This window comes from Hypanus sabinus, chromosome 2 (genome assembly GCF_030144855.1).
Source record: "Hypanus sabinus isolate sHypSab1 chromosome 2, sHypSab1.hap1, whole genome shotgun sequence".
In the NCBI taxonomy this organism is placed as follows: domain Eukaryota; kingdom Metazoa; phylum Chordata; class Chondrichthyes; order Myliobatiformes; family Dasyatidae; genus Hypanus; species Hypanus sabinus.
In genome coordinates, this window is record NC_082707.1 from 47,586,320 (window position 1) to 47,608,268 (window position 21,949).

A 21,949-nucleotide genomic window follows, 5' to 3' on the forward strand; every position below is an offset into this window, starting at 1 on the left:
CTCTCTGAATGAAGCCTCTCTTTTCACTGAAGCCTCGAAGAGGTAAAGCCTTACAATCACCAGTCTATGTCCACTCTGAAGATGATGGATGCAGTGATGGCTGCTGCACTCACCCCTGCCTTCCTTTAATTTGCTCTTATGAATCAATCCCAAACACTGCTTGGCCACTGGTCAAGGTTCTACTATACTGCTATGAACCTTTATATCATTGGGCAGCAGACCTGATTAAAGTCCCTCCTGTCCATACTTCCAATATCCAGATTGGCCACTAGTCAAAGCTCTAAGGTATGTAGTATTAAGAACTATTCCCAACCGTCTGCAGTAGAAAAACTGAACACAGCCCAATATTTCACACATACCTCATTCCACTCTCCTTCATCTAACCTGATCAACCTATAAATCCGATTTTTTTTAAATCAGAGCTAAAGGCTGATCGGGAAGGAGTAAGGAATCTTAAAGAGAAGCCTTTTTTTTTTACACACTGCTCGGGGAAAAGAGGCTGGACTGAGCAGACGTGTGACATCAGCCAGTAGGACGCCAAAGGTTTAAAAAGGCAACCACCATATCCAGGGAGCAGAGTGGGACGGCTTTGGCTCAACAGGCTTTGGCATGAACAGGCAGAGGCGAGGGTAGGTTCTGGTAAGTTTCCTTTTGTTTGTTTAGAGTAGAGAGAAAGCCAGGCAGGATGTTGGAATGCTCCTCTTACAGGATGTGGGATGTCGGGGAGACCTCTGGTGTCCCTGAAACGACACCTGCAAGAAGTGCATCCAGCTGCAGCTTCTAACAAACTGTGGTAGGGAACTGGAGCTGGAGCTGGGTGATCTCCGGATCATTCAGGAGAATGAGGAGTTTATAGATAGTAGTTTCAGGGAGGTAGTTATGCCAAAGGAGCAGCGCACAGGTAATTGGGTTACCGTCAGGCGAGGGAAAGGGAAAGGGCAGGCAGAGTAGGGTTCCCCTGTGGCCATTCCCCTCAACGACAAGTATACCGATTTGGATTCTGTCGAGGGGGGATGGCTTACCTGGGACAAGCTGCAGCAGCCGGATCTCTGGCACTGAGTCTGGTTCTGTAGTGCAGAAGGGAGGGGGGAAGAAGAGGAGAGCGGTAGTGATAGGGGACTCGATAGTTAGTGGTACAGACAGGAGATTCTGTGGTCGTGACAGAGACTCCCGGATGGTTTGTTGCCTCCGGGGTGCCAGGGTCAGGGATGTCTCTGATCATGGGCACAGCATTCCGAAATGGGAGGGTGAGCAGCCAGATGTCATGGTGCACATCGGTACCAATGACGTAGGAAGAGAGAGTGAGGAGGTCCTGAAAAGTGAGTATAGAGAGCTTGGTAGGAAGTTAAAAAGCAGGACTTCGAGGGTCGTAATCTCCGGATTGCTACCTGTGCCACGTGCCAGTGAGGGTAAGAGTAGGATGCTCTGGAGGATGAACATGTGGCTGAGGAACTGGTGTAGGGGGCAGGGTTTCAGATTTCAGGATCATGGGGACCTCTTCTGGGGCATGTGGGACCTGTACAAGAGAGACGGGTTACACCTGAACTACAGGGGGACCAATATCCTTGCAGGGAGGTTTGTTAGTGCTGTTGGGGAGGGTTTAAACTAGATTTGCAGGGGGATGAGAACCAGAGTGACAGAGCAGATAGTGGAGTGAGGGTGAAAATAAATGATGTTAAAAGCTCATTCAAAGTCACAAATAGAAGGTTTGTGTGTGGTGGTAATAATCTTATGAGGTGTGTCTATTTCAATGCGAGGAGTATTGTGGGGAAGCTGACTAGCTGAGGGCGTGGATTGACACGTGGAATTATGACATTGTAGTCATTAGTGAAACTTGGCCACAGGAGGGGCAGGACTGGCAGCTTAATGTTCCAGGGTTTAGATGTTTCAGATGTGATAGAGGCAGAGGGATGAATGGTGGGGGGGAGGTGGCATTGCTAGTCAGGGAAAATGTTACAGCAGTACTCAGGCAAGACAGATTAACTACTCAGGCCATATGGATGGAGCTGAGAAACAGGAATGACCACATTTACGGGGTTGTATTATAGACCACCCAATATTCAGCGAGAATTGGAGGAGTAAATCTGCAGAGAGATAGCAGACAACTACAGGAAACATAAAGTTGTGATAGTAGGGAATTTTAATTTTCCATATATTGATTAGGACTCCCATACAATTAAAGGTCTAGACAGGTTAGAGTTTGTAAAATATGTCCAGGAAAGTTTTCTAAATCAATATATAGAGGTACCAACTAGAGAGGATGCAATATTGGATCTCCTATTAGGAAACGAGTTAGGACAGGTGATGGAAGTGTGTGTAGGGGAACACATTGGTACCAGTGATCATAACATCATTAGTTTCAACTTGATCATGGATAAAGATCCTCGGGTTGAGGTTCTAAACTGGAAAAAGGCCAAATTTGAAGAAGTGAGTAAGGATCTAAAAAGCGTAGATTGGGACAGGTTGTTCTCTGGCAAGGGTGTGATTGGTAAGTTGGAGGCCTTCAAAGGAGAAATTTTGAGAGTGCAGTGTTTGTATGTTCCTGTCAGGATTAAAGGCAAAGTGAATAAGAATAAGGAGCCTTGGTTCTGGGGATATTGGAACTCTGATAAAGAAGAAGAGAGAGACGTATAACACGTAAAGGCAACAGGGAGGAAATAAGATTCTTGAGGAGTATAAAAAGAGTAAGAAAATACTTAAGAAATCAGGAAAGCTAAAAGAAGACATGAGGTTGGTTTTGCAGTCAGGGTGAAGGATAATTCAAAGAGCTTCTACAGGTATGTCAAGAGCAAAAGGATAGTAAGGGATAAAATTGGTCTTCTTGAAGATCAGAGTGGTCAGCTATGTATGGATCCAAAAGAAATGGGGGAGATCTTAAATGGTTTTTTTTTGCATCTGTATTTACTAAGGAAACTGGCATGGAGTCAATGGAAATAAGTAGTGAGGTCATGGAACCTATACAGATTGAAGAGGAGGAGGTGCTTGCTGTCTTGAGGCAAATCAGAGTAGATAAATCCCCAGGACCTGACAAGGCATTCCCTCGGAACATGAAGGAGACAAGTGTTGAAATTGCAGGAGCCCTGGCAGATATATTTAAAATGTCAGTATCTATGAGTGAGGTGCCAGAGGATTGGAGGATAGCTCATGTTCTGTTGTTTAAAAAATGCCTTAAAAGTACTCGAAAAAGATATGTACCAGCTGTAAAAATGGGCTGAAAAATGGCAGATGGAGTTTAATGCAGACAAGTGTGAGGTATTGCATTTTGGAAGGACAAACCAAGGTAGAACATACAAGGTAAATGGTAGGACACTGAGGAGTGCAGTAGAACAGAGGGATCTGGGAATACAGATTCATAATTCCCTATAAGTGGTGTCACAGGTAGATAGGGTAGTAAAGAGCTTTTGGTACATTGGCCTTTATAAATCAAAGTATTGAGTATAAGAGTTGGAATGTTATGGTGAGGTTGTATGAGACAATGGTGAGGCTGAATTTGGAGTATTGTGTGCAGTTTTGGTCACCTAATTACAGGAAGGATATTAAAAAGGTTGAAAGAGTGCAGAGAAGGTTTACAAGGATGTTGCCGGGACTTGAGAAACTGAGTTATAGGGAAAGGTTGAATAGGTTAGGACTTTATTCCCTGGAGCGTGGAAGAATGAGGGGAGATTTGATAGAGTTATATAAAATTAAGATGGGTATAAATAGAGTGAATGCAAGCAGGCTTTTTCCACTGAGTCTAGGGGAGAATAAAGCCAGAGGGCATGGGTTAAGGGTGAAGGGGGAAAGTTTTAAGGGAACATTAAGGGGGGCTTCTTCACACAGAGTGGTGGGAGTATGGAATGAGCTGCCAGATGAAGTGGTAAATGCAGGCTCACTTTTAACATTTAAGAAAAACTTGGACAGGTACATGGATGAGAGGGGTATGGGGGGATATAGGCCAGGTGCAGGTCAGTGGGACTAGGCAGAAAAATGGTTCAGCTCAGCCAAGAAGGGCCGAAGGCCTGTTTCTGTGCTGTCACGTTCTATGGTTCTAAATAATTCCAGACTAATTAGTGAGGGTGAAATTTGTCTTTGGCATAAAAGAGAATCAGCTGTCTTTTTCTAGTTCAGCTTTTTAAATATATTATTGTGGTTAGATAAATTCTTACTTACATGTATCTGTCATGTGTGTGTATAGTGTAATTTGCCATTATCAGTCAAAAATATAATTAAAAAAAGTTCTGAAAAAGGTACTTCCAACTTGAGAATGACACAGAGAATCTTAAATCTATGTTTGGGAGCATACAGAAGCTCAGATTAAGGGTCCAGAAGTCTAGCAACTTCCCACCATGCCAAGTAGTTCCTGCCCCACCAGTAACAAAATGGAGGGTGCCACATTGGTTTCATCATTTATCTCAGAACCCAAAGAACTGGATTGGCAGCAATTCATTCTCATTCTCAGAGGATTCCCTAAGAGAGAAGAGGACTTCTTTCACTATTGGGAATAATCCATCAAATTTCTCCATTTTAGCTGTTAATTGATTTAACAATCTACCCACATCAACTCTTGCACTAACTCTTGTTTTCTTGAATCAACAGGGAATTTATCAAAAGCATTTTGGAATTTTAAGTATATTGTGTCTGTTTAGACTTTTTATTTCTTCATTTCAGAAACCTTTTTTTAAAAACAACTAGTTTAGATTTGAGAAAAATTATCACTCTTCCTTATCCTTTACTTGTTACACCTTACAACTCTGATGTCTATGCAGGCTGCAATGCTACTTTCCATTAATATTTGCACTATTAGTATAATTGGAGATGACTAACTTTTATCCCTCTTGTTAAAAAAAAAGTACAATAATGAGTTGGCAGTAAATTTTGCACCTCGCCTGAATTTCTTTCTGAGGAACTGACTTTCAGAATAATGGAGTCAGTTGTTCACAAATGTCACTCAGGTTGTACGGCTGAACATACAGTGTATCAAAATAGCACATCGGTCCTTCCAGTTTTTTATTCAAGTCCATCAAAATAAATTAAGTCTGGTCCTAATACTTTTCCTGCCTCCTTCAAAAAGTTAAAAGGGAGGTGGGCAATACAGAGGGCTGTTTTTACATTTGCCAAAAATGCTATGATTCATACTAAAGATATTTTTTCTTTTTTTTTGCAGAGCTTGTAATCCAAAAAACCTAACAAGTAGTGATGTATCTGCAAATAATAACACCATGGGCACTGCTTCGATCTCCCCAGAATCAAATGAAGATGACTACAAGAGTTATGAGAATACAACTGTGTACCTTCTATCTATTTTCAGCTGTATATCAACTGCAATTGTATACTGTAAAGGAAAGCCTTACCGAAAACCAATCTACACCAACTGTAAGAAGCTTTCTACTTCCATTAACTGCATAATTAGTTTCAGTTAAACATGAATGCAAGATTTAATAAGTGATTTGAGCTTCTTTCCAATAGAAGCTAATGATAACTTGTGCATCTTCAGTGAAATCCAGGTTATAGATTTTCATTAGCCTCTTGTGTGACAGTTTTTTTTCTTCTGAGCTCCATTTGTGTGTGTTAAGTACCACTGAAATGTCAAATTCAGCTCTTTGTGTTCATCAAGTTTCAGTTCAAACTCCTTGTTAGAAGCAGTAGTTAGATGAACTTCTTGCAGTTGTAGTTGTCAGGGACACCAGAGGTTTCCTGCCTTCCCACATCCTGCAAGAGGAGCATGCAACCATCCTGCCTGGCATCTCTACTGTACAAGCTGGGCAGATGTAAAGAAGGGAAGAGGGAGAAAAACTTAATCTGGAGCTTTGCTTTCTTTGGCTGAAGCCTCAAAGTGCTAAAGCCTCAAGATCACCACTCTGACCCTGTCCACTCAGATGACTGTTGCTGCTCTTGCCCCGCCTTCCTTTAGTCAATCCCAAACATGAATTGGTCACTGGTCAAAGCTCAAATTACGCTGCTGTGGTCCACTGCTGCCTTTTTCTACTCAGGCAGTGGACCTGAGAGAAGTCCCCTTCTCTTAAACTTCCGATGTCTGGATTGCTTGCTGGTCAAACCTCAATTTACATGCTATTTATGGGAAGTCCACAATGAAAAATAAATTAGGGACTTTACCAATGCTGGAAGCTTTAAGTCAAATGTTGCTGAATGTAATGTGTCAAATAGGGAATAAAAGCTATAATTGTGCCCACTTCTCCTTTATTTCAGATGTATTTATGATGATCATTTTGGCTCAGATTGGAACCTGTCTGTATTTGCTCTTTGGTAATCAAGTTGCTGTCCACAATGCACTAGGAGTAAGTATTGGTAGATGAAAGTGTGAAATTCAAGTGAAGTTAGAAAGCAAAGCAAATGTTGGATAATTACCTAGCTGTTTCATTCCCTCTGCTGCTCATCAACGTTGTATGACTTCTGTAGATGGAATACTGATCAATTATTCTATGCCTTGCGTACAGTGCCCACTTTCTCTCAGTCCAGCCTTCGGCCACACTTTAGAGGTCCTGCAGTTCCCAGTGCTCTCGAGGCCTTGCTGAAAGTAACTAATTAGATTGAGTTACAGATTCATGTAACTACTGTAAATTAATTAATTTGCAGTTACCTTTTGAATGAAGGACAGTGATTCTATTCACATGAGTAAGGCTACATAAAGTAAACCAGCTATGGTTGACATAAAGCTGTGGATCCAGATATGTAGTGTATCTGCCTCTTCAGTTCAGGTTGATCAGGGACTGACCCTGGACTTGGTACTGAAGGAGACATTCGGATGTGCTGATATCCTATCTCCAAAACCTTTCAAAACTTTTGTGTTGCAATACACAAGTGAAAAGTGAGGAGGACCCATGTTCAAAGCTAAATAAAGTTTGGCCTCACAGATTAGTGCATGCAATTAATTTGTACACAGAAATTTGTTTAAATAATCTTTTAAATGTATATTTAAATATTGGTCAATATGCTGTCTGTTTAATTTTAATAGCAAAAAGAAATTAAGATGAGTTAAGGCAACATAACATGTATCTGAACTAACAGACTGCAAAGTGAGGAAGGTGTAAGGGAGTTGATGTACAACCATCTATTCATGAATGATGCGTACTATTATACTTATTGTTTACATTCCTATGATTCCTCATTCCCATCCCCTACCACCCCAAAAATATTTCAGAATGACATAATTGTATTTTTGTTTTTTTAAAAAAAAAGTGATCCAGAAAGTGAAAATAAATCCAGATTGCTTCACAGAATACCAAACTAAAGTAAGGTATACAGTATTTTAGGGTCATCAAAAGCCTATTCAAAAACAATAGCATTCAGGAGTGTGTTAAAAGAGAGGCAGTGATTTTTGGGAGAGAAATTGGAGTTGTATGAGGCTGGGACTAATAGGTTTACAGATTACAGTGGATGGCATTGGGAATGGTTATAGAATCAGCAACAGGTAAGTTTAACATTGAGATGTATGGTGAATGGAAAACAAAGGAGAGGTTAGAAGTGATAACTGACTGTATATAAAATGGAAAACATGCAGCAGAATTTCACACCCTCTGAATTTTACAAAGGATGATGAGAGGTTAAGTCATGAGATGACCAAAGAATAGATTAAATTAACAATCGTATAAGAAAGACGTGGTCTTAAAAATTCAACCAAGACTCAAATTGGAGATGTTAATATTGCATTCAAACTGGTTCAATCTAATATGGTGTTCAGGGCAAGGGGTTTGGGTTTGTGACAGACCTAAAAATGATAGTTTTTAATTTATCTTTGAGTAACTGCAGTAATTTATCACTTATCCAAGTCCGAGTGAATTTGGGTAACCAATCTATCAACTTGCAGCCATATCATTTGGAATTGGTAAAGCAGATCAGATTCCCACAATACTTCAGTGATTAAAAATATAATTAGATTTAGTTAAGCATTAATCAATGAAATACTGTAGATAACGTTTCAGTGGTTTGTTTTAATATAGTAATGTAAAACATTTTTTTCAGCTCGTTTGCACCCCAAGAAACTGGAGATTTTACATTCTAGCTATGGTTCTTACTCACTTCCTTGTTATCATGGGCATTGAGGTATGTAGAGTACTATCCATTCTTTCTGGCATTATGTCAATCAAGAGAAACTAAGCATGTTCATTTCTCCTTGGAGTTTAGAAGAATAAAGGGTGAACTTATTGAGACATACACTGTAAATTCCTAAAGGGTCTGACATAGGGTAGGCATTGAAATGTTTTCACTAGTATGAGTTTCTTGTACAAGGGCATATAGGTACACCACAAGAGGCTCATCATTTAATACAGAGGTGTGTAGGAATTTTGGTTTGCTAAGAATGGTGAATTTCTGAAATTCTCTAACCTAGATGGTTATGGATGATAGGTCATTAGAAGCATTTAGGATGGAATTAAATAAAATTCCCCTTTAGTTAACTTATTTAACCTTTCCCTATAACTCGAGCCTTCAAGTCCCGGCAACATCCTTGTAAATTTTCTCTGCACTCTTTCAGTCTTATTTACATAATTCCTGTCAGTCGCTGCTCAAAACTCCAAATTAGGCCTCACCAACGTGTTGTACAATTTCAACATAACATCTCAACTACAGTACTCAGTGCATTGATTTATGAAGGACAATGTGCCAAAAGCTTTCTTTACGACTTTTTCTACCTGTGATGCCACTTTCAAGGAATTATGAATCCGTACTCCCAGATCCCTCTGTTCTACTGCACTCCTCAGTGTCCTGTCTCTCACTGTGTATGACCTCACACCCATCTGCATTAAATTCTATCTGCTGCTGTTCAGCCCATTTTTCTACCTGGTCCAGATCCCACAGCAAGCTTTCACAGTCTTCCTAGCTGTCCACCAGACCCCCAGTCTTGGTGCCATCCACAAATTGCTTATCTAGTTTACCATATTATCATTCAGTTTGTTGATATAGATGACGGACAACAACAGACCCAGCACTAATCCCTGTGGCACACCAATAGATCACAGGCCTGCAATCAGAGAGACATTGATTTACTACCACTCTCTGGTTTCTCCTGCAAAACCAGTATCTTATCCAATTTACTACCTCATCTTAAATGCCAGGAAACAGAGTTCTAGGCCAAGCTTCCATGCAGGAGCTTGTCAAAGGCCTTGCAAAAATCCACATAGGTAGTGTTGTTGCATGAATGAAGTCACCAGAGAAAAAAAACTGGTAGGTATGAAGCAGCTTCTTTATTCAACAAAACTAACTACAACATGCATCATATTGAGGCCTTTTCAGTTGAAATGTCTGGCTGGCCCAATGTGGGATGATATTTTATGTGCTAAATATCAAAGGACAATTCCATATTGTCCTTTGTCTTGTCTGTGATTCAGGATTTTAGGAACCTATTGTTCAGAGCTGCATTTTAAAATTAAATCTACAATTTGTATTCAGATTTGAAGACTGGTGGCTAAATATAAATGGACTAAACCCAACAATTGCTCTAACAGACAGCATCCACTGGCTTGCCTTCATCAACTTTCCTGTTAACTTCCTTGAAAAACTGTAGAAGATTGATTAGACATGATCTACCACACACTGCCATGTTGACTATCCCTAATCAGTCCTAGTGTATCCAAACAATTATATAATCCAGTCCCTTAGAATACCTTCCAATAACTTCCCACAACTGATGTCAGGCTCACTGGCCTATAATTTCCTGCTTTATTATTAGAGGCTTTCTTAAAGAACGGACCAAAATTAGCTATCCTCCAGTCTTTTGGCATCTCATCCTTGGCCAAGAGTGTTTTAACTATCCCTGCAATTTCTACAATAGCCTCCCACAGGGTCTGAGGAAAAACCTTATTCAACCCTTGGGATTTATCCACCCTGATTTCTCAAGATAGCAAACACCTCTTCCTCTGTAATCTGTATCGGGTCTATGACCTTGTTACAGCTTTGCTTCTCTTCTGTTGACTCTGTATCCATCTTCTAAATAAATACAGATACAGAATATTCATTTAAAATCTCTCCAATCTCTTTAACACTCTTATCCTCCAGAGGACCAATTTTGTCCCTTGCTATCTTTTTGCTCTTAACATATCTGTAGAATCCCTTTGTCTTCACTTTGTCTGTGAGAACAACCTCATGCCTTCTTTTAGCCCTTCTGATTTTCACTTTAAGTGTTTTCTAGCATTTCTTCTACTCCTCAAGTACCTCATTTGTTCCTGCTTGCATATACCTGATATGCACCTCATTCCTTTTCTTGGGGCCTCAATATCTCTCGAAAATCAAGGTTCTCCAAGCTGTAAACCTTGCCTTTTATTCTGTCAGAACATACTAACTCTGTGCTCTCAAAATTTCACTTTTGAAGGGTTGCCTAGTACACCTTTGCCAGAAAACAACCTGTCCCAATTCACACTTTCCAGATCCTTTCTGATACCATCAAAATTGGCCTTTCTTCAATTTAGCATCTCAACCTGAGGACCAGACCTATCCTTCTCCATAATTACCTTGAAACTAATGGCATTATGATCACTAGAGGCAAAGCGTTCCCCTACACAAACTTTTCGCCTGCCCTGTCTCATTCCCTAAAAGGAGATCTAGTATCACACTCTTTCTGGTTGGGACTTCTATGTACTGATGAAGGAAACTTTCCTGAACACATTTGACATACTCTTTCCCAGCTGGTCCTTTTACAGTACGGCAGTCCTAGTCAATATTAAATTCACCTACTACCATAACCTTTATGTTTCTTGCAATGGTCTGCAATCTCTCTACTAATTTGCTCCTCTAATTTCTACAGACTGTGGATGGTCTATAAAATAATCCCATCAATATGGTCATACCTTTCTTAGTCCTCATTTCTACCCATAATGCCTCACTAGTTAAGTTCTCCAGTCTGTTCTGACTGAGCACGGCCATGACATTTTCCCTGACTTGTTATGCCAACCTATCTACAGACGTTTGTATTTTAATTCTTCCTGATCTCTCACACCTAAAACAACGGAACCCTTGAACACCGTGTTGCCAATCCTGGTCCTTCTGCAACCAAGTCTCACTTTTGGCTACAGTGTCTTGATTCCACATGCTGATCCATACCCTAAGCGCACTCAACTTTTCTACAATGCTCCTTGCATTGAAATATGTACAACTCACAACATTAGTCCCACCATGCTCAACCTTTTGACTCCTGATTTTATAGTTAGGCTTTCTCCACATCCACAATTTGTTCTAGCATTCTGGTTCCCATCCCCCTGTAACTCTAGTTTAACTCTTTCCCCTTCACCCCCTGTGCAGCAGTAGCAAACTTCCCTCTAGGATATTAGTCCTATTCCAGTTAAGGTGCAAATGGTCCCTTCTGTACAGGTCCCAACTGTCCTGGAAGAGAGCCCAATGAACCAAAAATCTGAAGCCCTCCCTCCTGCATCGCACATGTTCAATTGTATAACCTTTCTATTTCTAGCTTCACTAGCACGTGGCATGAGAAATAGCCCTGACATCACAATCCTGGAGGTCTGTCCTTTAACTTAGCACCTAACTCCCTGAACTGATTTTGCAGAACCTCATCACTCATCCTACCCATGCCATTGGTACCTCCATGAACCATGATCTCTGGTTGCTCACCCTCCCACTTACGAATGCTGAGGACTCGATCCAAGATATCCTAGACCCTCACATTTGGGAGGCAACATACCATCAGGAATCACGTTCTTGTCTACAGCACCTTCTTTCTGTTCCCTAACCAACGAATCCCCTATCACTATGGCTCTCCTCTTCTCCCACTTTCCCTTCTGAGCCACAGAGCCAGGCTCAGTGCCAGAGATCCAACTGCTAAGCTGATTGCACTCCTTGCAGGTGTAGTTGTCAGGGACACTGGGGGTCTTCCTGCCTTCCCATATTAAGCAAGAGGAACATTGCAACCCCACTGCTCTAAATGTGCAGTAAGAAAGAAAGAGCGAATAAATCTTGAAAAAAAATCTACCTATGGCTTATGCCTCCGCTCACTAAAGCCTTGATAAACCAAAGCCTCAACCCCTCGCTCTACCACTGACCTACTCATACAATGGCCGCTCCACTTAAACCTAAATTCTTTTCATTGGTGCTTGCCAAGTGCTTAATTATGTGGATTATTATTATGTTAATTATTATGTGGTACTTTAGCAACTTATTTTAGCAACTCCTAACATGTTAGACCACTTTTCTCAGAGACACTCATGTATTCCAAATAATTTGAATTATAAGCATTTTATAATATATGAAAAATGTACATTAATTATATGCTAACATCTTTTCCATTGTAAAGTCCATTGCAAACCTTTATCCAATTTGATTCTTGCCAGTGTAAGAACTATAATGTAGCTTATGGCTAAAATAGCTATAATTACAACATGATGAATCTTACATGTAGTTTCCATTATGCATGGGAGAATTTGTAATTAAAACAATCACAAAGACAGTATGGATAATTAATGTGGTGAATTAATTAAATCTTAATGTTCTGCTCCAATTTGTGACCTAGTTGTAATCTGCGTCTGCACAAGATAGCCATTGGTATTGATTCTCTATATCCAGTGTCACAAGCAATTGAAAACTAAAATGAGTGCCTTTATAATGAGAACTATATGAGATTGTATATGTACTTCTCTATATTATGAGAAAATTTTTCCTCGATTGTTTCCTTTGTCTCTGCTGAAGATTAAAGTTGGCCTTGACGCCCATGTCCATGAATGCTCTATTGCTCTTCCAGCATAATGACTGAAGAAAATATGTCATTATTTAATATTATTACCATAAGCTTATAACTTGTAGTATAGAATGGTCATGTGTTTTTTTTTTAATACTGATTGCAATAGCTACTCCTTATGTTAAAATAACAAGTTTCTTAGTGCAATTGGAAATGAAAGTTACAGGACAAGTAAAGCGTAATGTACTTACAAATAAAGCTGATATTCTTTAAATAGGGAATTATAATAGAAAACAGACATCTCTGGGTGTTGCTGAAAAAGTGTTACAAATGCAAATCTGTGAAGCGCTACAAGAAGATACGGAGAATAATAAAGAAAGACACAAACTGGCCTCCAGGAGATAGTTCAAATTATACAACACCTTGTACTTTGGATGAAGTGGTTCTGGAAGAAAACTCTAAAATAAGCTATGAAGATGATAAAATTCATAAAGAATCACAAAACAGATTTGCAGCATTTGCTTCACAGCAAGCTGAGGAGGAAAACTGCAACAAAGAAGTAATTCGAGAAGCTTATTTGTAAGACTAACAATGAATTTTAATTTTATATTTAGCAATCCTTTTATATCCCTACAATACCAGCTGATTGAAGGTCCTTGTAAAGTTTTTTTGTTACATACCAAGGTATTATTATGAATATCGGATCAATGAAAATTATTTTAAAATAATTTGTGTGCTAAGCATACATGAAAATACTAAGAATTTCTGGCAGTTCACTTTATTTACAATATTACATCATGCTCCCTGTTCATCACAATTGAGCTCATAATAACATATTATTGTATAATGTGCTTTCTATTCAATCAAAATTATTAGCCCATAAGAGGTACTTGAAAAGATTATATGACTGTTTACTATTGTATTTTCTGAAACGAGATTTAAATGTATCCTGTATTTCAAGAAAGCCGTGTAAATCACTATGTTTTTTGCTGTTGGTTATTAACAACAGCGACAAATAATCCATATAATTTTTGTTGCTTAATTATTTCTGCCACCAGACATCAAATTGTTTACTGTATATAGGACCAGGCTAATTCAGAGTCCGTTGAAGCTGTTCGTGAAGAATATAGCAATCAAGCCTCTCAATTTTTATCAGTTTACCACAAATATTGAAAATTTCCCTTTAATAATAAATTCCTTATTCATGCACTATTTTTATATTTTGATGTGTAGCTTTGCCTTATTGCATTAAAACAAATGTACCTCTGTATGTACAGAATGTACTTCAAACAATTGCATCACAATAATTGCTTAAGAAATATAAAGAATGATTTTGCACTCAACGAATAAAGATTTTTATTGTGCGATAAATGAGACACCCAAACTGGATTCATTGATCTATAATTGAAACTTCATTCCTGGAATATGGCAACTACGATATATTTCAATTTGTGTTGTCTCCTTTACAGGTTGCACAGTTGTTTGGAAGTTATCAAGTTCATATTTATTGTCATTCAACCATGCACGTGTCTTTAGCTAAACAAAACATTGTTCCTCTGGGGCCAAGGTACAAACCTTGGTATATATAGTCACACACAGCACATACAGTTAGGATCCAGCAGAGACAGCCACAAAATAATATTAGCACAAGTCCCTGAGTGGCATGGCCTGAAGTGTGAGGTGCATGTTTATGTAAAGCAGTATAATGTTATATTTTAAAAAACAATCAGTATGTACTATAAATGTTTAAAAATTGGGACCCACACCACTAGTCTATAAGTAGGTATCATTAGGATCATTTTATATCTGGCAGCAAATCAATGTGATGCTGATTCCAACACAAATAGATTCCCTCCTTCAAATAAATACTTCTGTTATTACTCTGTGTTATTTTGTTAAATATTCTTATTAGCTTGTTTCTAAGGTTTCATATATCTGAACAGTGCGTAATGCAAACTGAGTAGATGTTTGTATTCAAATTGTACTATATTCACCAACTTTGTTTTGCACCCTTCTTGCAATAGTTCAAATAGAAACAATTTGATGAATCTGTTGAATTAAATTCTTTTGCATGAGTGTACCTTTTACAAGGATTCTGTTAGTCCTCTTGCTCTGGAGTAACATTTTAGTCCAATGAGTTTCAACTTTGTTGGAGAAGTTCTGTAAATTAAGATAAATCTTAAAATGGTCTATTTATGAGTATTTGTTACTCTTTTTCTTGCCAATAAATGCTTAAATGTTGAAGGGTAAATTCTCATTAACATTGGAAATATAACAGTAGTACAAGTCACATCTGTGGGGAATAAGAAATCAATTTACAATATTAGTAAAGCTCAGGATTTGACATTTTAATGAAATGATACTTGATTCCCAAATTAAATGAAATTATTACTCATGAATGAAAGTGCATTTTAATAAATAGGTACTTGATAGTGGACAAGGATTTTGGGAGACACAGGGCCTGTTTCTAAGCTATAATATATGACTCCAACTGTGGGGATAGGATGGGAAAAGCATTTGGTTAAGGCATATTGAAATTATCTTGACAGGTAAATTTAGATTTTACCACTAAGAGGACACAGATGATATATAAATGGGTAATCTCAATTCAAATTCTGATTAATATAAACTAGCTATTTGATATTGATAATCATCATATTAAAGACAAAAATATCTGCAGATGCTGGAAATCCAATCATCACACACAAGATGCTGGAGGAACTCAGCAGGCCAGACAGCATCTATGGAAAAGGGTACAGCTGATGTGGGTTGAGACCCTTAATCAGGATTGGGAAAAAAAAGATGAGAAATTAGAGCAAGAAGGTGGGAGGGGGAGGAAGAAATATAAGGTGGTAGGTGAGAGGAGCAACTAGGGGAGGGGGACGGGTGAAGCAAAGAGTTGGGAAGGTGAAAGATAAAGGGCTAGAGAAGGGGAATCTGATAGGAGAGGGTAGAAGATCATGGAATAAAGGAAACAGGAGGAGCACCAGAGGGAGGTGATGGGCAGATGATGAGATGAGAGAGGGAAATGGGAATGGTTAAGGAGGGTGCAACTCCCTGTATCTCCTCCCTTACTACCATTCAGGGCCCCAAACAGTCCTTCCAGGTGAGACGACACTTCACTTGTGAGACTATTGGAGTCATCAACTGTATCCAGTGCTCCTGCTGTGGTTTCCTGTATAATTGGTGAGACCTGATGTAGATCGGAAAACTGCTTTGCCAAGCTCCTGCACTCCGACTGCCAGAGAAAGCAGGATTTCCTGGTGGCCACACACCAATTCTACTTCCCATTCCCATTCTGACATGTTAGTCTGTGGCCTCCTCTACTACCACGATGAGGCCACACTCAGGTCGGAGGAGCAACATCTTGTATTCCGTCTGGGTAGCCTCCAACCTGATGGCACAAACATTGATTTCTCAAACTTCCAGTAATTGCACCCTATCTTCCTTCACCATTCCCATTCCCCATCCTCACCTCTCTCTGGTGCTCCTCCTCCTTCCCTTTCATCCATGGTCTTCTACCCTCTCCTATCAAATGCTCCCTTCTCCAGCCCTTTATCTCTTTCACCTATCAACCTCCCAGCTCTTTACTTCACCCCACTCCTGTTTTACTTATCATCTATCTCCTTGTACTACTTTGTCCCCTCCCCCACCTTGCTCTAACTTCTCATCTTTTTTTCCAGTCCTCATGAAGGTTCTCAGCCCAAAACGTCCACAATTTACTCTTTTCCATAGATGCTGTCTGGCTGCTGAGTTCCTCCAGCATTTTGTATGTGTTGCATCATCATAATAAGTATGGTCCAATTTAACCAATACTGCAAATAATAAATGAGTTTGAACTGCCTTCTGACTTCTTCTATTGGGGGTGGAGACTTCTTACACAACTCAACCATTGATGTAACTAAGTAACAAAAATGATTAATAAAATTAATCAGAACTTAAAAAAATACAGACAGGGTAGTTTAAGATAACATGTTGGTAAACCCTGATTATACATGTAGCTAGTTAAAGTTATCTATGCAAATTTACAAAGCAATTTTTTTCACATTCCATTTTTATCAAAAACAAACTGTTATGAATTTCAACAGTGTTTGCATCACCTTAACCACCAGTGTTACATTTGTCACTGATCTATCAGATAAAACTTATAAAAAGCATCAAACTACTTGATAACTTTTTTTTTCCCAGCATCTATCTCAATTCACTGTTCTGGATCTTATTTATGATTTTTAATCCTGCTTATTTTGTGGGCTGATAATTTCCCTCATCAACATGACTGCAACTCCATTTACAGAAGACACTTTCATGGCAGATTGAGAATTATTCTGAAGAAATTAAGAGAATGTGTACTTTATGTGAGACTTAATCAGACCTACCCTATCTAACATGGCTTCAGGGCTGATGTAGCTTCCTTTTCAGTTATCTTTTATTTTCCCTTCCTTCTCTCTTTCTCTCCAATGAAGTACAGCGACTGGTATTTCACAAAATGAAAATAATCAAAAAATTGAGCACATAATCAAGTTTTTTTGTGAACTGCTGTTTTCTGAGGATTTTGACTTACTTGACATCTTGACAGTATGTTGCCAAATTAATTAATTTCTGTCCCTATCCTTTGTAATAACAATGTAGTAATTGCACTTCGTTTTATACTTCACCTCTATTGATTTGTTAATGTGCAAGTAAAATTTACTATGAATTAAAAATATTAAGCATACTTTTTAATTGACAAATTATTAAAATATTCCTGTATTAATTTAATATTACAAACAATGCTCGGTATTTTTGAGCATCATTTAATTTGGTCTACCTCTGAAAAAGTAATTGAATAATGTTGGCTAAATGTAGTTATAATATTTTAAAATAGCTAAATTAAAAACAAAAATAACAAAAAACATCAAACCATAAATACAGTAATTTATTTTTAATTGTTAATAAGTATTCACTTATAGCAAATACTTAATAATTTCTTTGTCTCGACCTATTTTGGAACAATCCAATCAGCGAAAAGGCACTAGCAGCAGCTGTTACAAAGGAAATGGCACTGATGGCTCTGTTTGCCTAAGGAAATAAAAGAGAATACAACAATGCATTAAAACAATTGGTCAGCAGTTTTGGGAATCTATTGATTAGATTGCTATGGAAAATTGATAAGCCATGTCATAGTCATCACTCGTTGTTGCTTTACTTTTATAAAAAGTGTGCTAAAATACTTCAGATCTGAAAACTAGTTTGTCATATAAATTGTCACATTTAGACGGAGATGTAACGTAAACATTTTTACTCCTCATATATGTGGATGAAAGTAATAATGTCAATTCAATTCAATAATAAAATATGGTTCTTTAAGAATAATAGTTAATAATTCAAAACTAATTCATAATTTATTTGCAAGGCCTTTCTCTTGTAAATATGGAAAAGATTATTTAGAATAACATCTGTAAAAATGTTATTACACCCTGGAGTAAAAAGTAAAATTAGAAAAATATTGAAAATTAAATAAATTATAAAAGCAATCACTGATATCTATTTTCAAAGTTAATCAGAAATTTAAAATATGCATTTTACAGAAAAGATTGTATCAGTTGACTACAAGTACAGAAATATTCTCATCTACTTGTTGTATTACAATATGTTAATATTCATTTTTCAATCCTGTGTGGCCAATAGGATTTGATCTGTACTTTCAACAATATGAATTGAGTAATAATCACTATCAACAATCACTGAGAGGAAATGCAAAGATGCCGAAACTCTTTTCATCAGCCTAAGATCTTCCTCTTAATGTACGGCTTCAGATCTGAATCTAAGTACATTACCCTTCCCCAATGCAAAGAATTACGCCATGGTGCACTTTCGGTAAAAGTTACATACCTGGTCAGATACACCCTCACCATAACGAAGTAAAGTGACAAAATGTTCACAGTTATTCCCGAGCAAATCGTAGGACACTTCCTGTCCAATTAGAAACTCAGCTCGCTTAATGATTTCATCCACTGGTAGAGGTATGTGGTTATCGTCATACTTATTATTTATTTTGAAAGGATCTTGTCCAACAACATCTTTAAGCAGCTGCATTTTTACCATTGCTTTCCTGCTGAAAACGGACTTTGCACTAGTGAATGAAGCTGGGGCCCCCTCCTCTGCTAAGGTTTAGTATAAGGAAAAGATTAGGGAAAAATAAAAGCATTAAATGCTCATTTGTATAAATAAAGCAACACTTTAAATGTGATTTTACAATAACACTGTAAATATACTCATGTTGTTATAGCTATACAATTGCTTCAATCTTTATTTTTGTGTATACCAGCTAAACTTTTAAAACTTAAACAAACAGATACAGGAGAGGCTGATAGAAAAGAGCACATGTATGGTGGATATAGGTGTGGTCAGATTCTGAGAACCAGTCTTTCCATGTAATCTTAATATAAAATGCTGCATATTAGAAAGCAAAACCTGCAGGTGCTAGAAAATTAAAAAGCACAACAAAATGATGGAAATATTTTGTAGGTAAGGCAGTACAATGTGAGAAAAGCATATTTAATACTTCAGGTCATGACCTCTGATCACCAGCAACGAAGGGAATTGAATTCACATCCCTGGATTCAATAACTTAACTAGTGTCCTATTTTGATAATAGGGTACCAACTTGAAATATTAACTCTGCTTCTACTTCCACAAATACTGCCTGATTGGGAATTTCTAACATCTGTTGTGTTTACAGACACAACAGATTCTGCAGATGCTTGAAATCTTGAGCAACACACACTGAGTGCTGGATGACAATGAGTGTCCATCTGGACACGCCCCCTGCTGACTGCTCCTGTGGCTCCTCCCACAGGCCCCTGTATAAAGGCGATCTGAGGCCTGACGCTCGGCCTCAGTCTCCAGGTCATAGTATGATGGACACTCACTCCTGGTTCCTTCTTCCAGTCAATAAAAGCCGATATCTCGCCTTACGTCTCAGTGTGAGTTATTGATGGTGCATCAATTTTATTGACTGGAAGAAACTTCGCCACAATGACCTCAGCAGATCTGACAACATCCATGGATGAACTGAATGGTCAACATTTCTGGCAGAGGCTCTTCACTAGTTACTGTGCTCAATCTGTATTTCAGTAGTTACAGTTTTTAAAAAAATTTATGAAGGTAGTCAGCCCTGTCTTTTGAAAGGATGCTACTCAGCCAAAGAGGAATTGAATAAAGATTAATAAGGATGGTTCTGAAAGGTGAATTGATATATGCATATTCAGAAAGAATGTACTTTATTGGGATTGAGATACTTATGAAAGATGTATCTAAGTTAATTCTAAAATTCACAAATTTAAACAGAGCGAGGACAAACATTTTAAACCCTGATATTTTATTTGCTGTTCATTTACCTTACCTAGTGGTGTGACATTTATAACATAGCCATCTCCCAAGTACAGAGCCCAGTGTTGATACGCTGGTCTAAATATTTCAATTAAGTCCCCAGGGTGGGGATTCCCAGTGTACTCCACACTAAAGTGGTCATTAGAAGCCATCTGAAAGTGAAAGCATATTAATTTTTAAAAATATAATTTGATGAGTACTCTATATAATTGATCAAAATATTCAAATTTAATGTAGTTCTTCATTAGAAAGTACTATGTAATTTTATTCAAGCAAACAAAATCTAACTAAGTACCCAAAAAATGGATTCTAAAAGTCTGGAACAAAATTAGAAAGTCTATTGAGAGAACCAGATTTTGGTTAGGATTACACCCGAGTTGTTCTTCAAAAGAGAATGATACCCTTGCTGAAAACTTGCAACACTTACAGAATGCGTTGGTGAGAGGATAGGGAGATGGACAGAACTACACAAGAGAGACAGGTTATGATATCCTGGATGATCTAGAGAGCTAGATGTTGAATGAGAGCTAAACAGCAAGATACCTTTACCCATTAAACTTTCAAGGAAGCAACATCAACAAGTGTTGCTTATTCAACTGAGATAGAATATAGAACATAGAATGTTGAGCCAAAACTGCTGAAAAGAAAATCAAAAATGCCTAAACACTAATCCCTCCTACCTAGACCATGTCCATATCCCTCCATCTTCCTTACATCCATGTGCCTGTCCAAGCATCTGTTAAAAGTCTCTGATGTATTTGCCTCTACCGCCATACCAGGCAGCGCATTCCAGGCATCCACCACTCTCTGAATACACCCCCCTCACATTCCCCTTGAACCTACCCCCTCTCACCTTCAATTCATGCCCTCTGATATTAGATATTTGAACCGTGGGAAACAGACACCTTTGTCCACTCTATCTATGCCACTCATAATCTTGTAAGACCATAAATATAGGAACAGAATTAGGCCATTTAGTCTATTGAGTCTGCTTCACCATTTCATCATGGCTGATCCAATTTTCTTCTCAGCCCCGATCTCCTGCCTTCTCCCTGTAATCCTTCAAGCCACTGATCAACCTCTGCCTTAAATATACATAAAGGCTTGGACTCCACAGCTGCCTGTGGCAAAGAATTCCACAGATTCACCACTCTCTGGTGAAAGAAATTCCTCATCTCTGTTCAAAAAGGATGCCCCACTATTCTGAGGCTGTGTCCTCTGGTCTTAAACTCTCCCTCCACAGGAAACATTCTCTCCATATCTACTCTATCAAGGACTTCCATCTTTCGGTAGGTTTCAATGAAGTCACCCCTCATTCTTCCAAATTCCAGTGAATACAAGCCCAGAGTCATCAAACACCCTTCACATGACAAGCCATTCAGTTCTGGAATCATTTTTGTGAACCTCCTTTGAATCCTCTCCAGTTTCAGCACATCCTTTCTAAGGGGACAAGAACTGTTCACAATACCCCAAGTGAGGCAGTGAGGCCTCAACAGTGCTTGATAAAGTCTCAACATTTCATCCTTTCTTTTATATTCTAGTCCTCTTGAATTGAATGCTAACATTGCATTTGCCTTCATCACCATAGATTAAACCTGTAACTTAACCTTTAGGGAATCCTGCACAAGGACACCCAAGTTCATTTGCCCCTCAGTTTTTTTGTATTTCTCACTATTTAGAAAGTAGTCAACTCTTTCATTTCTTGTACCAAAGTGCATGACCATACACTTCCCAACACTGTGTTTCATCTGCCAATTCTTTGCCCATTCTCCAAATCTAAGTCCTTCTGCAGCCTCTCTACTTCCTCAAAACTAGCCACCCTCCACCTCCACCTATCATCATATAGTCTAAAAAAAATTTGCAACAAAGCCATCAATTCTATCATCCAAATCATTGACACATAACATAAAAAGAATCGGTCCCAGCACAGTCCCCTGTGGAACACCACTTGTCACTGGCAGC

General features: G+C 38.5%; 2 protein-coding genes across 3 annotated transcripts in view; one reads left to right on the forward strand and one right to left on the reverse strand.

Moving 5' to 3' along the window:
* atp13a3 (ATPase 13A3) overlaps window positions 1–13,199 on the forward strand; it is an 85,606-nt gene extending 72,407 nt beyond the window's left edge. Inside the window, exons 26-29 of the mRNA XM_059986907.1 lie at window positions 5,144–5,352; window positions 6,187–6,275; window positions 7,960–8,040; window positions 12,894–13,199. Coding sequence (XP_059842890.1) covers window positions 5,144–5,352; window positions 6,187–6,275; window positions 7,960–8,040; window positions 12,894–13,199 — 685 coding nt within the window. The remainder of the gene's footprint in view (window positions 1–5,143; window positions 5,353–6,186; window positions 6,276–7,959; window positions 8,041–12,893) is intronic.
* Window positions 13,200–17,572: 4,373 nt separating this feature from the next.
* plaat1 (phospholipase A and acyltransferase 1) overlaps window positions 17,573–21,949 on the reverse strand; it is a 47,926-nt gene continuing 43,549 nt past the window's right edge. The window contains exons 2-4 of one of the 2 annotated variants that reach the window (XM_059945686.1): window positions 20,001–20,139; window positions 18,488–18,756; window positions 17,573–17,674 (exon numbers count right to left, since the gene is read on the reverse strand). In XM_059945686.1, coding sequence (XP_059801669.1) covers window positions 17,573–17,674; window positions 18,488–18,756; window positions 20,001–20,139 — 510 coding nt within the window. Of the gene's footprint in view, window positions 17,675–18,381; window positions 18,760–20,000; window positions 20,140–21,949 lie in introns of those variants that run through there. The other variant, XM_059945677.1, reaches the window with a different exon arrangement.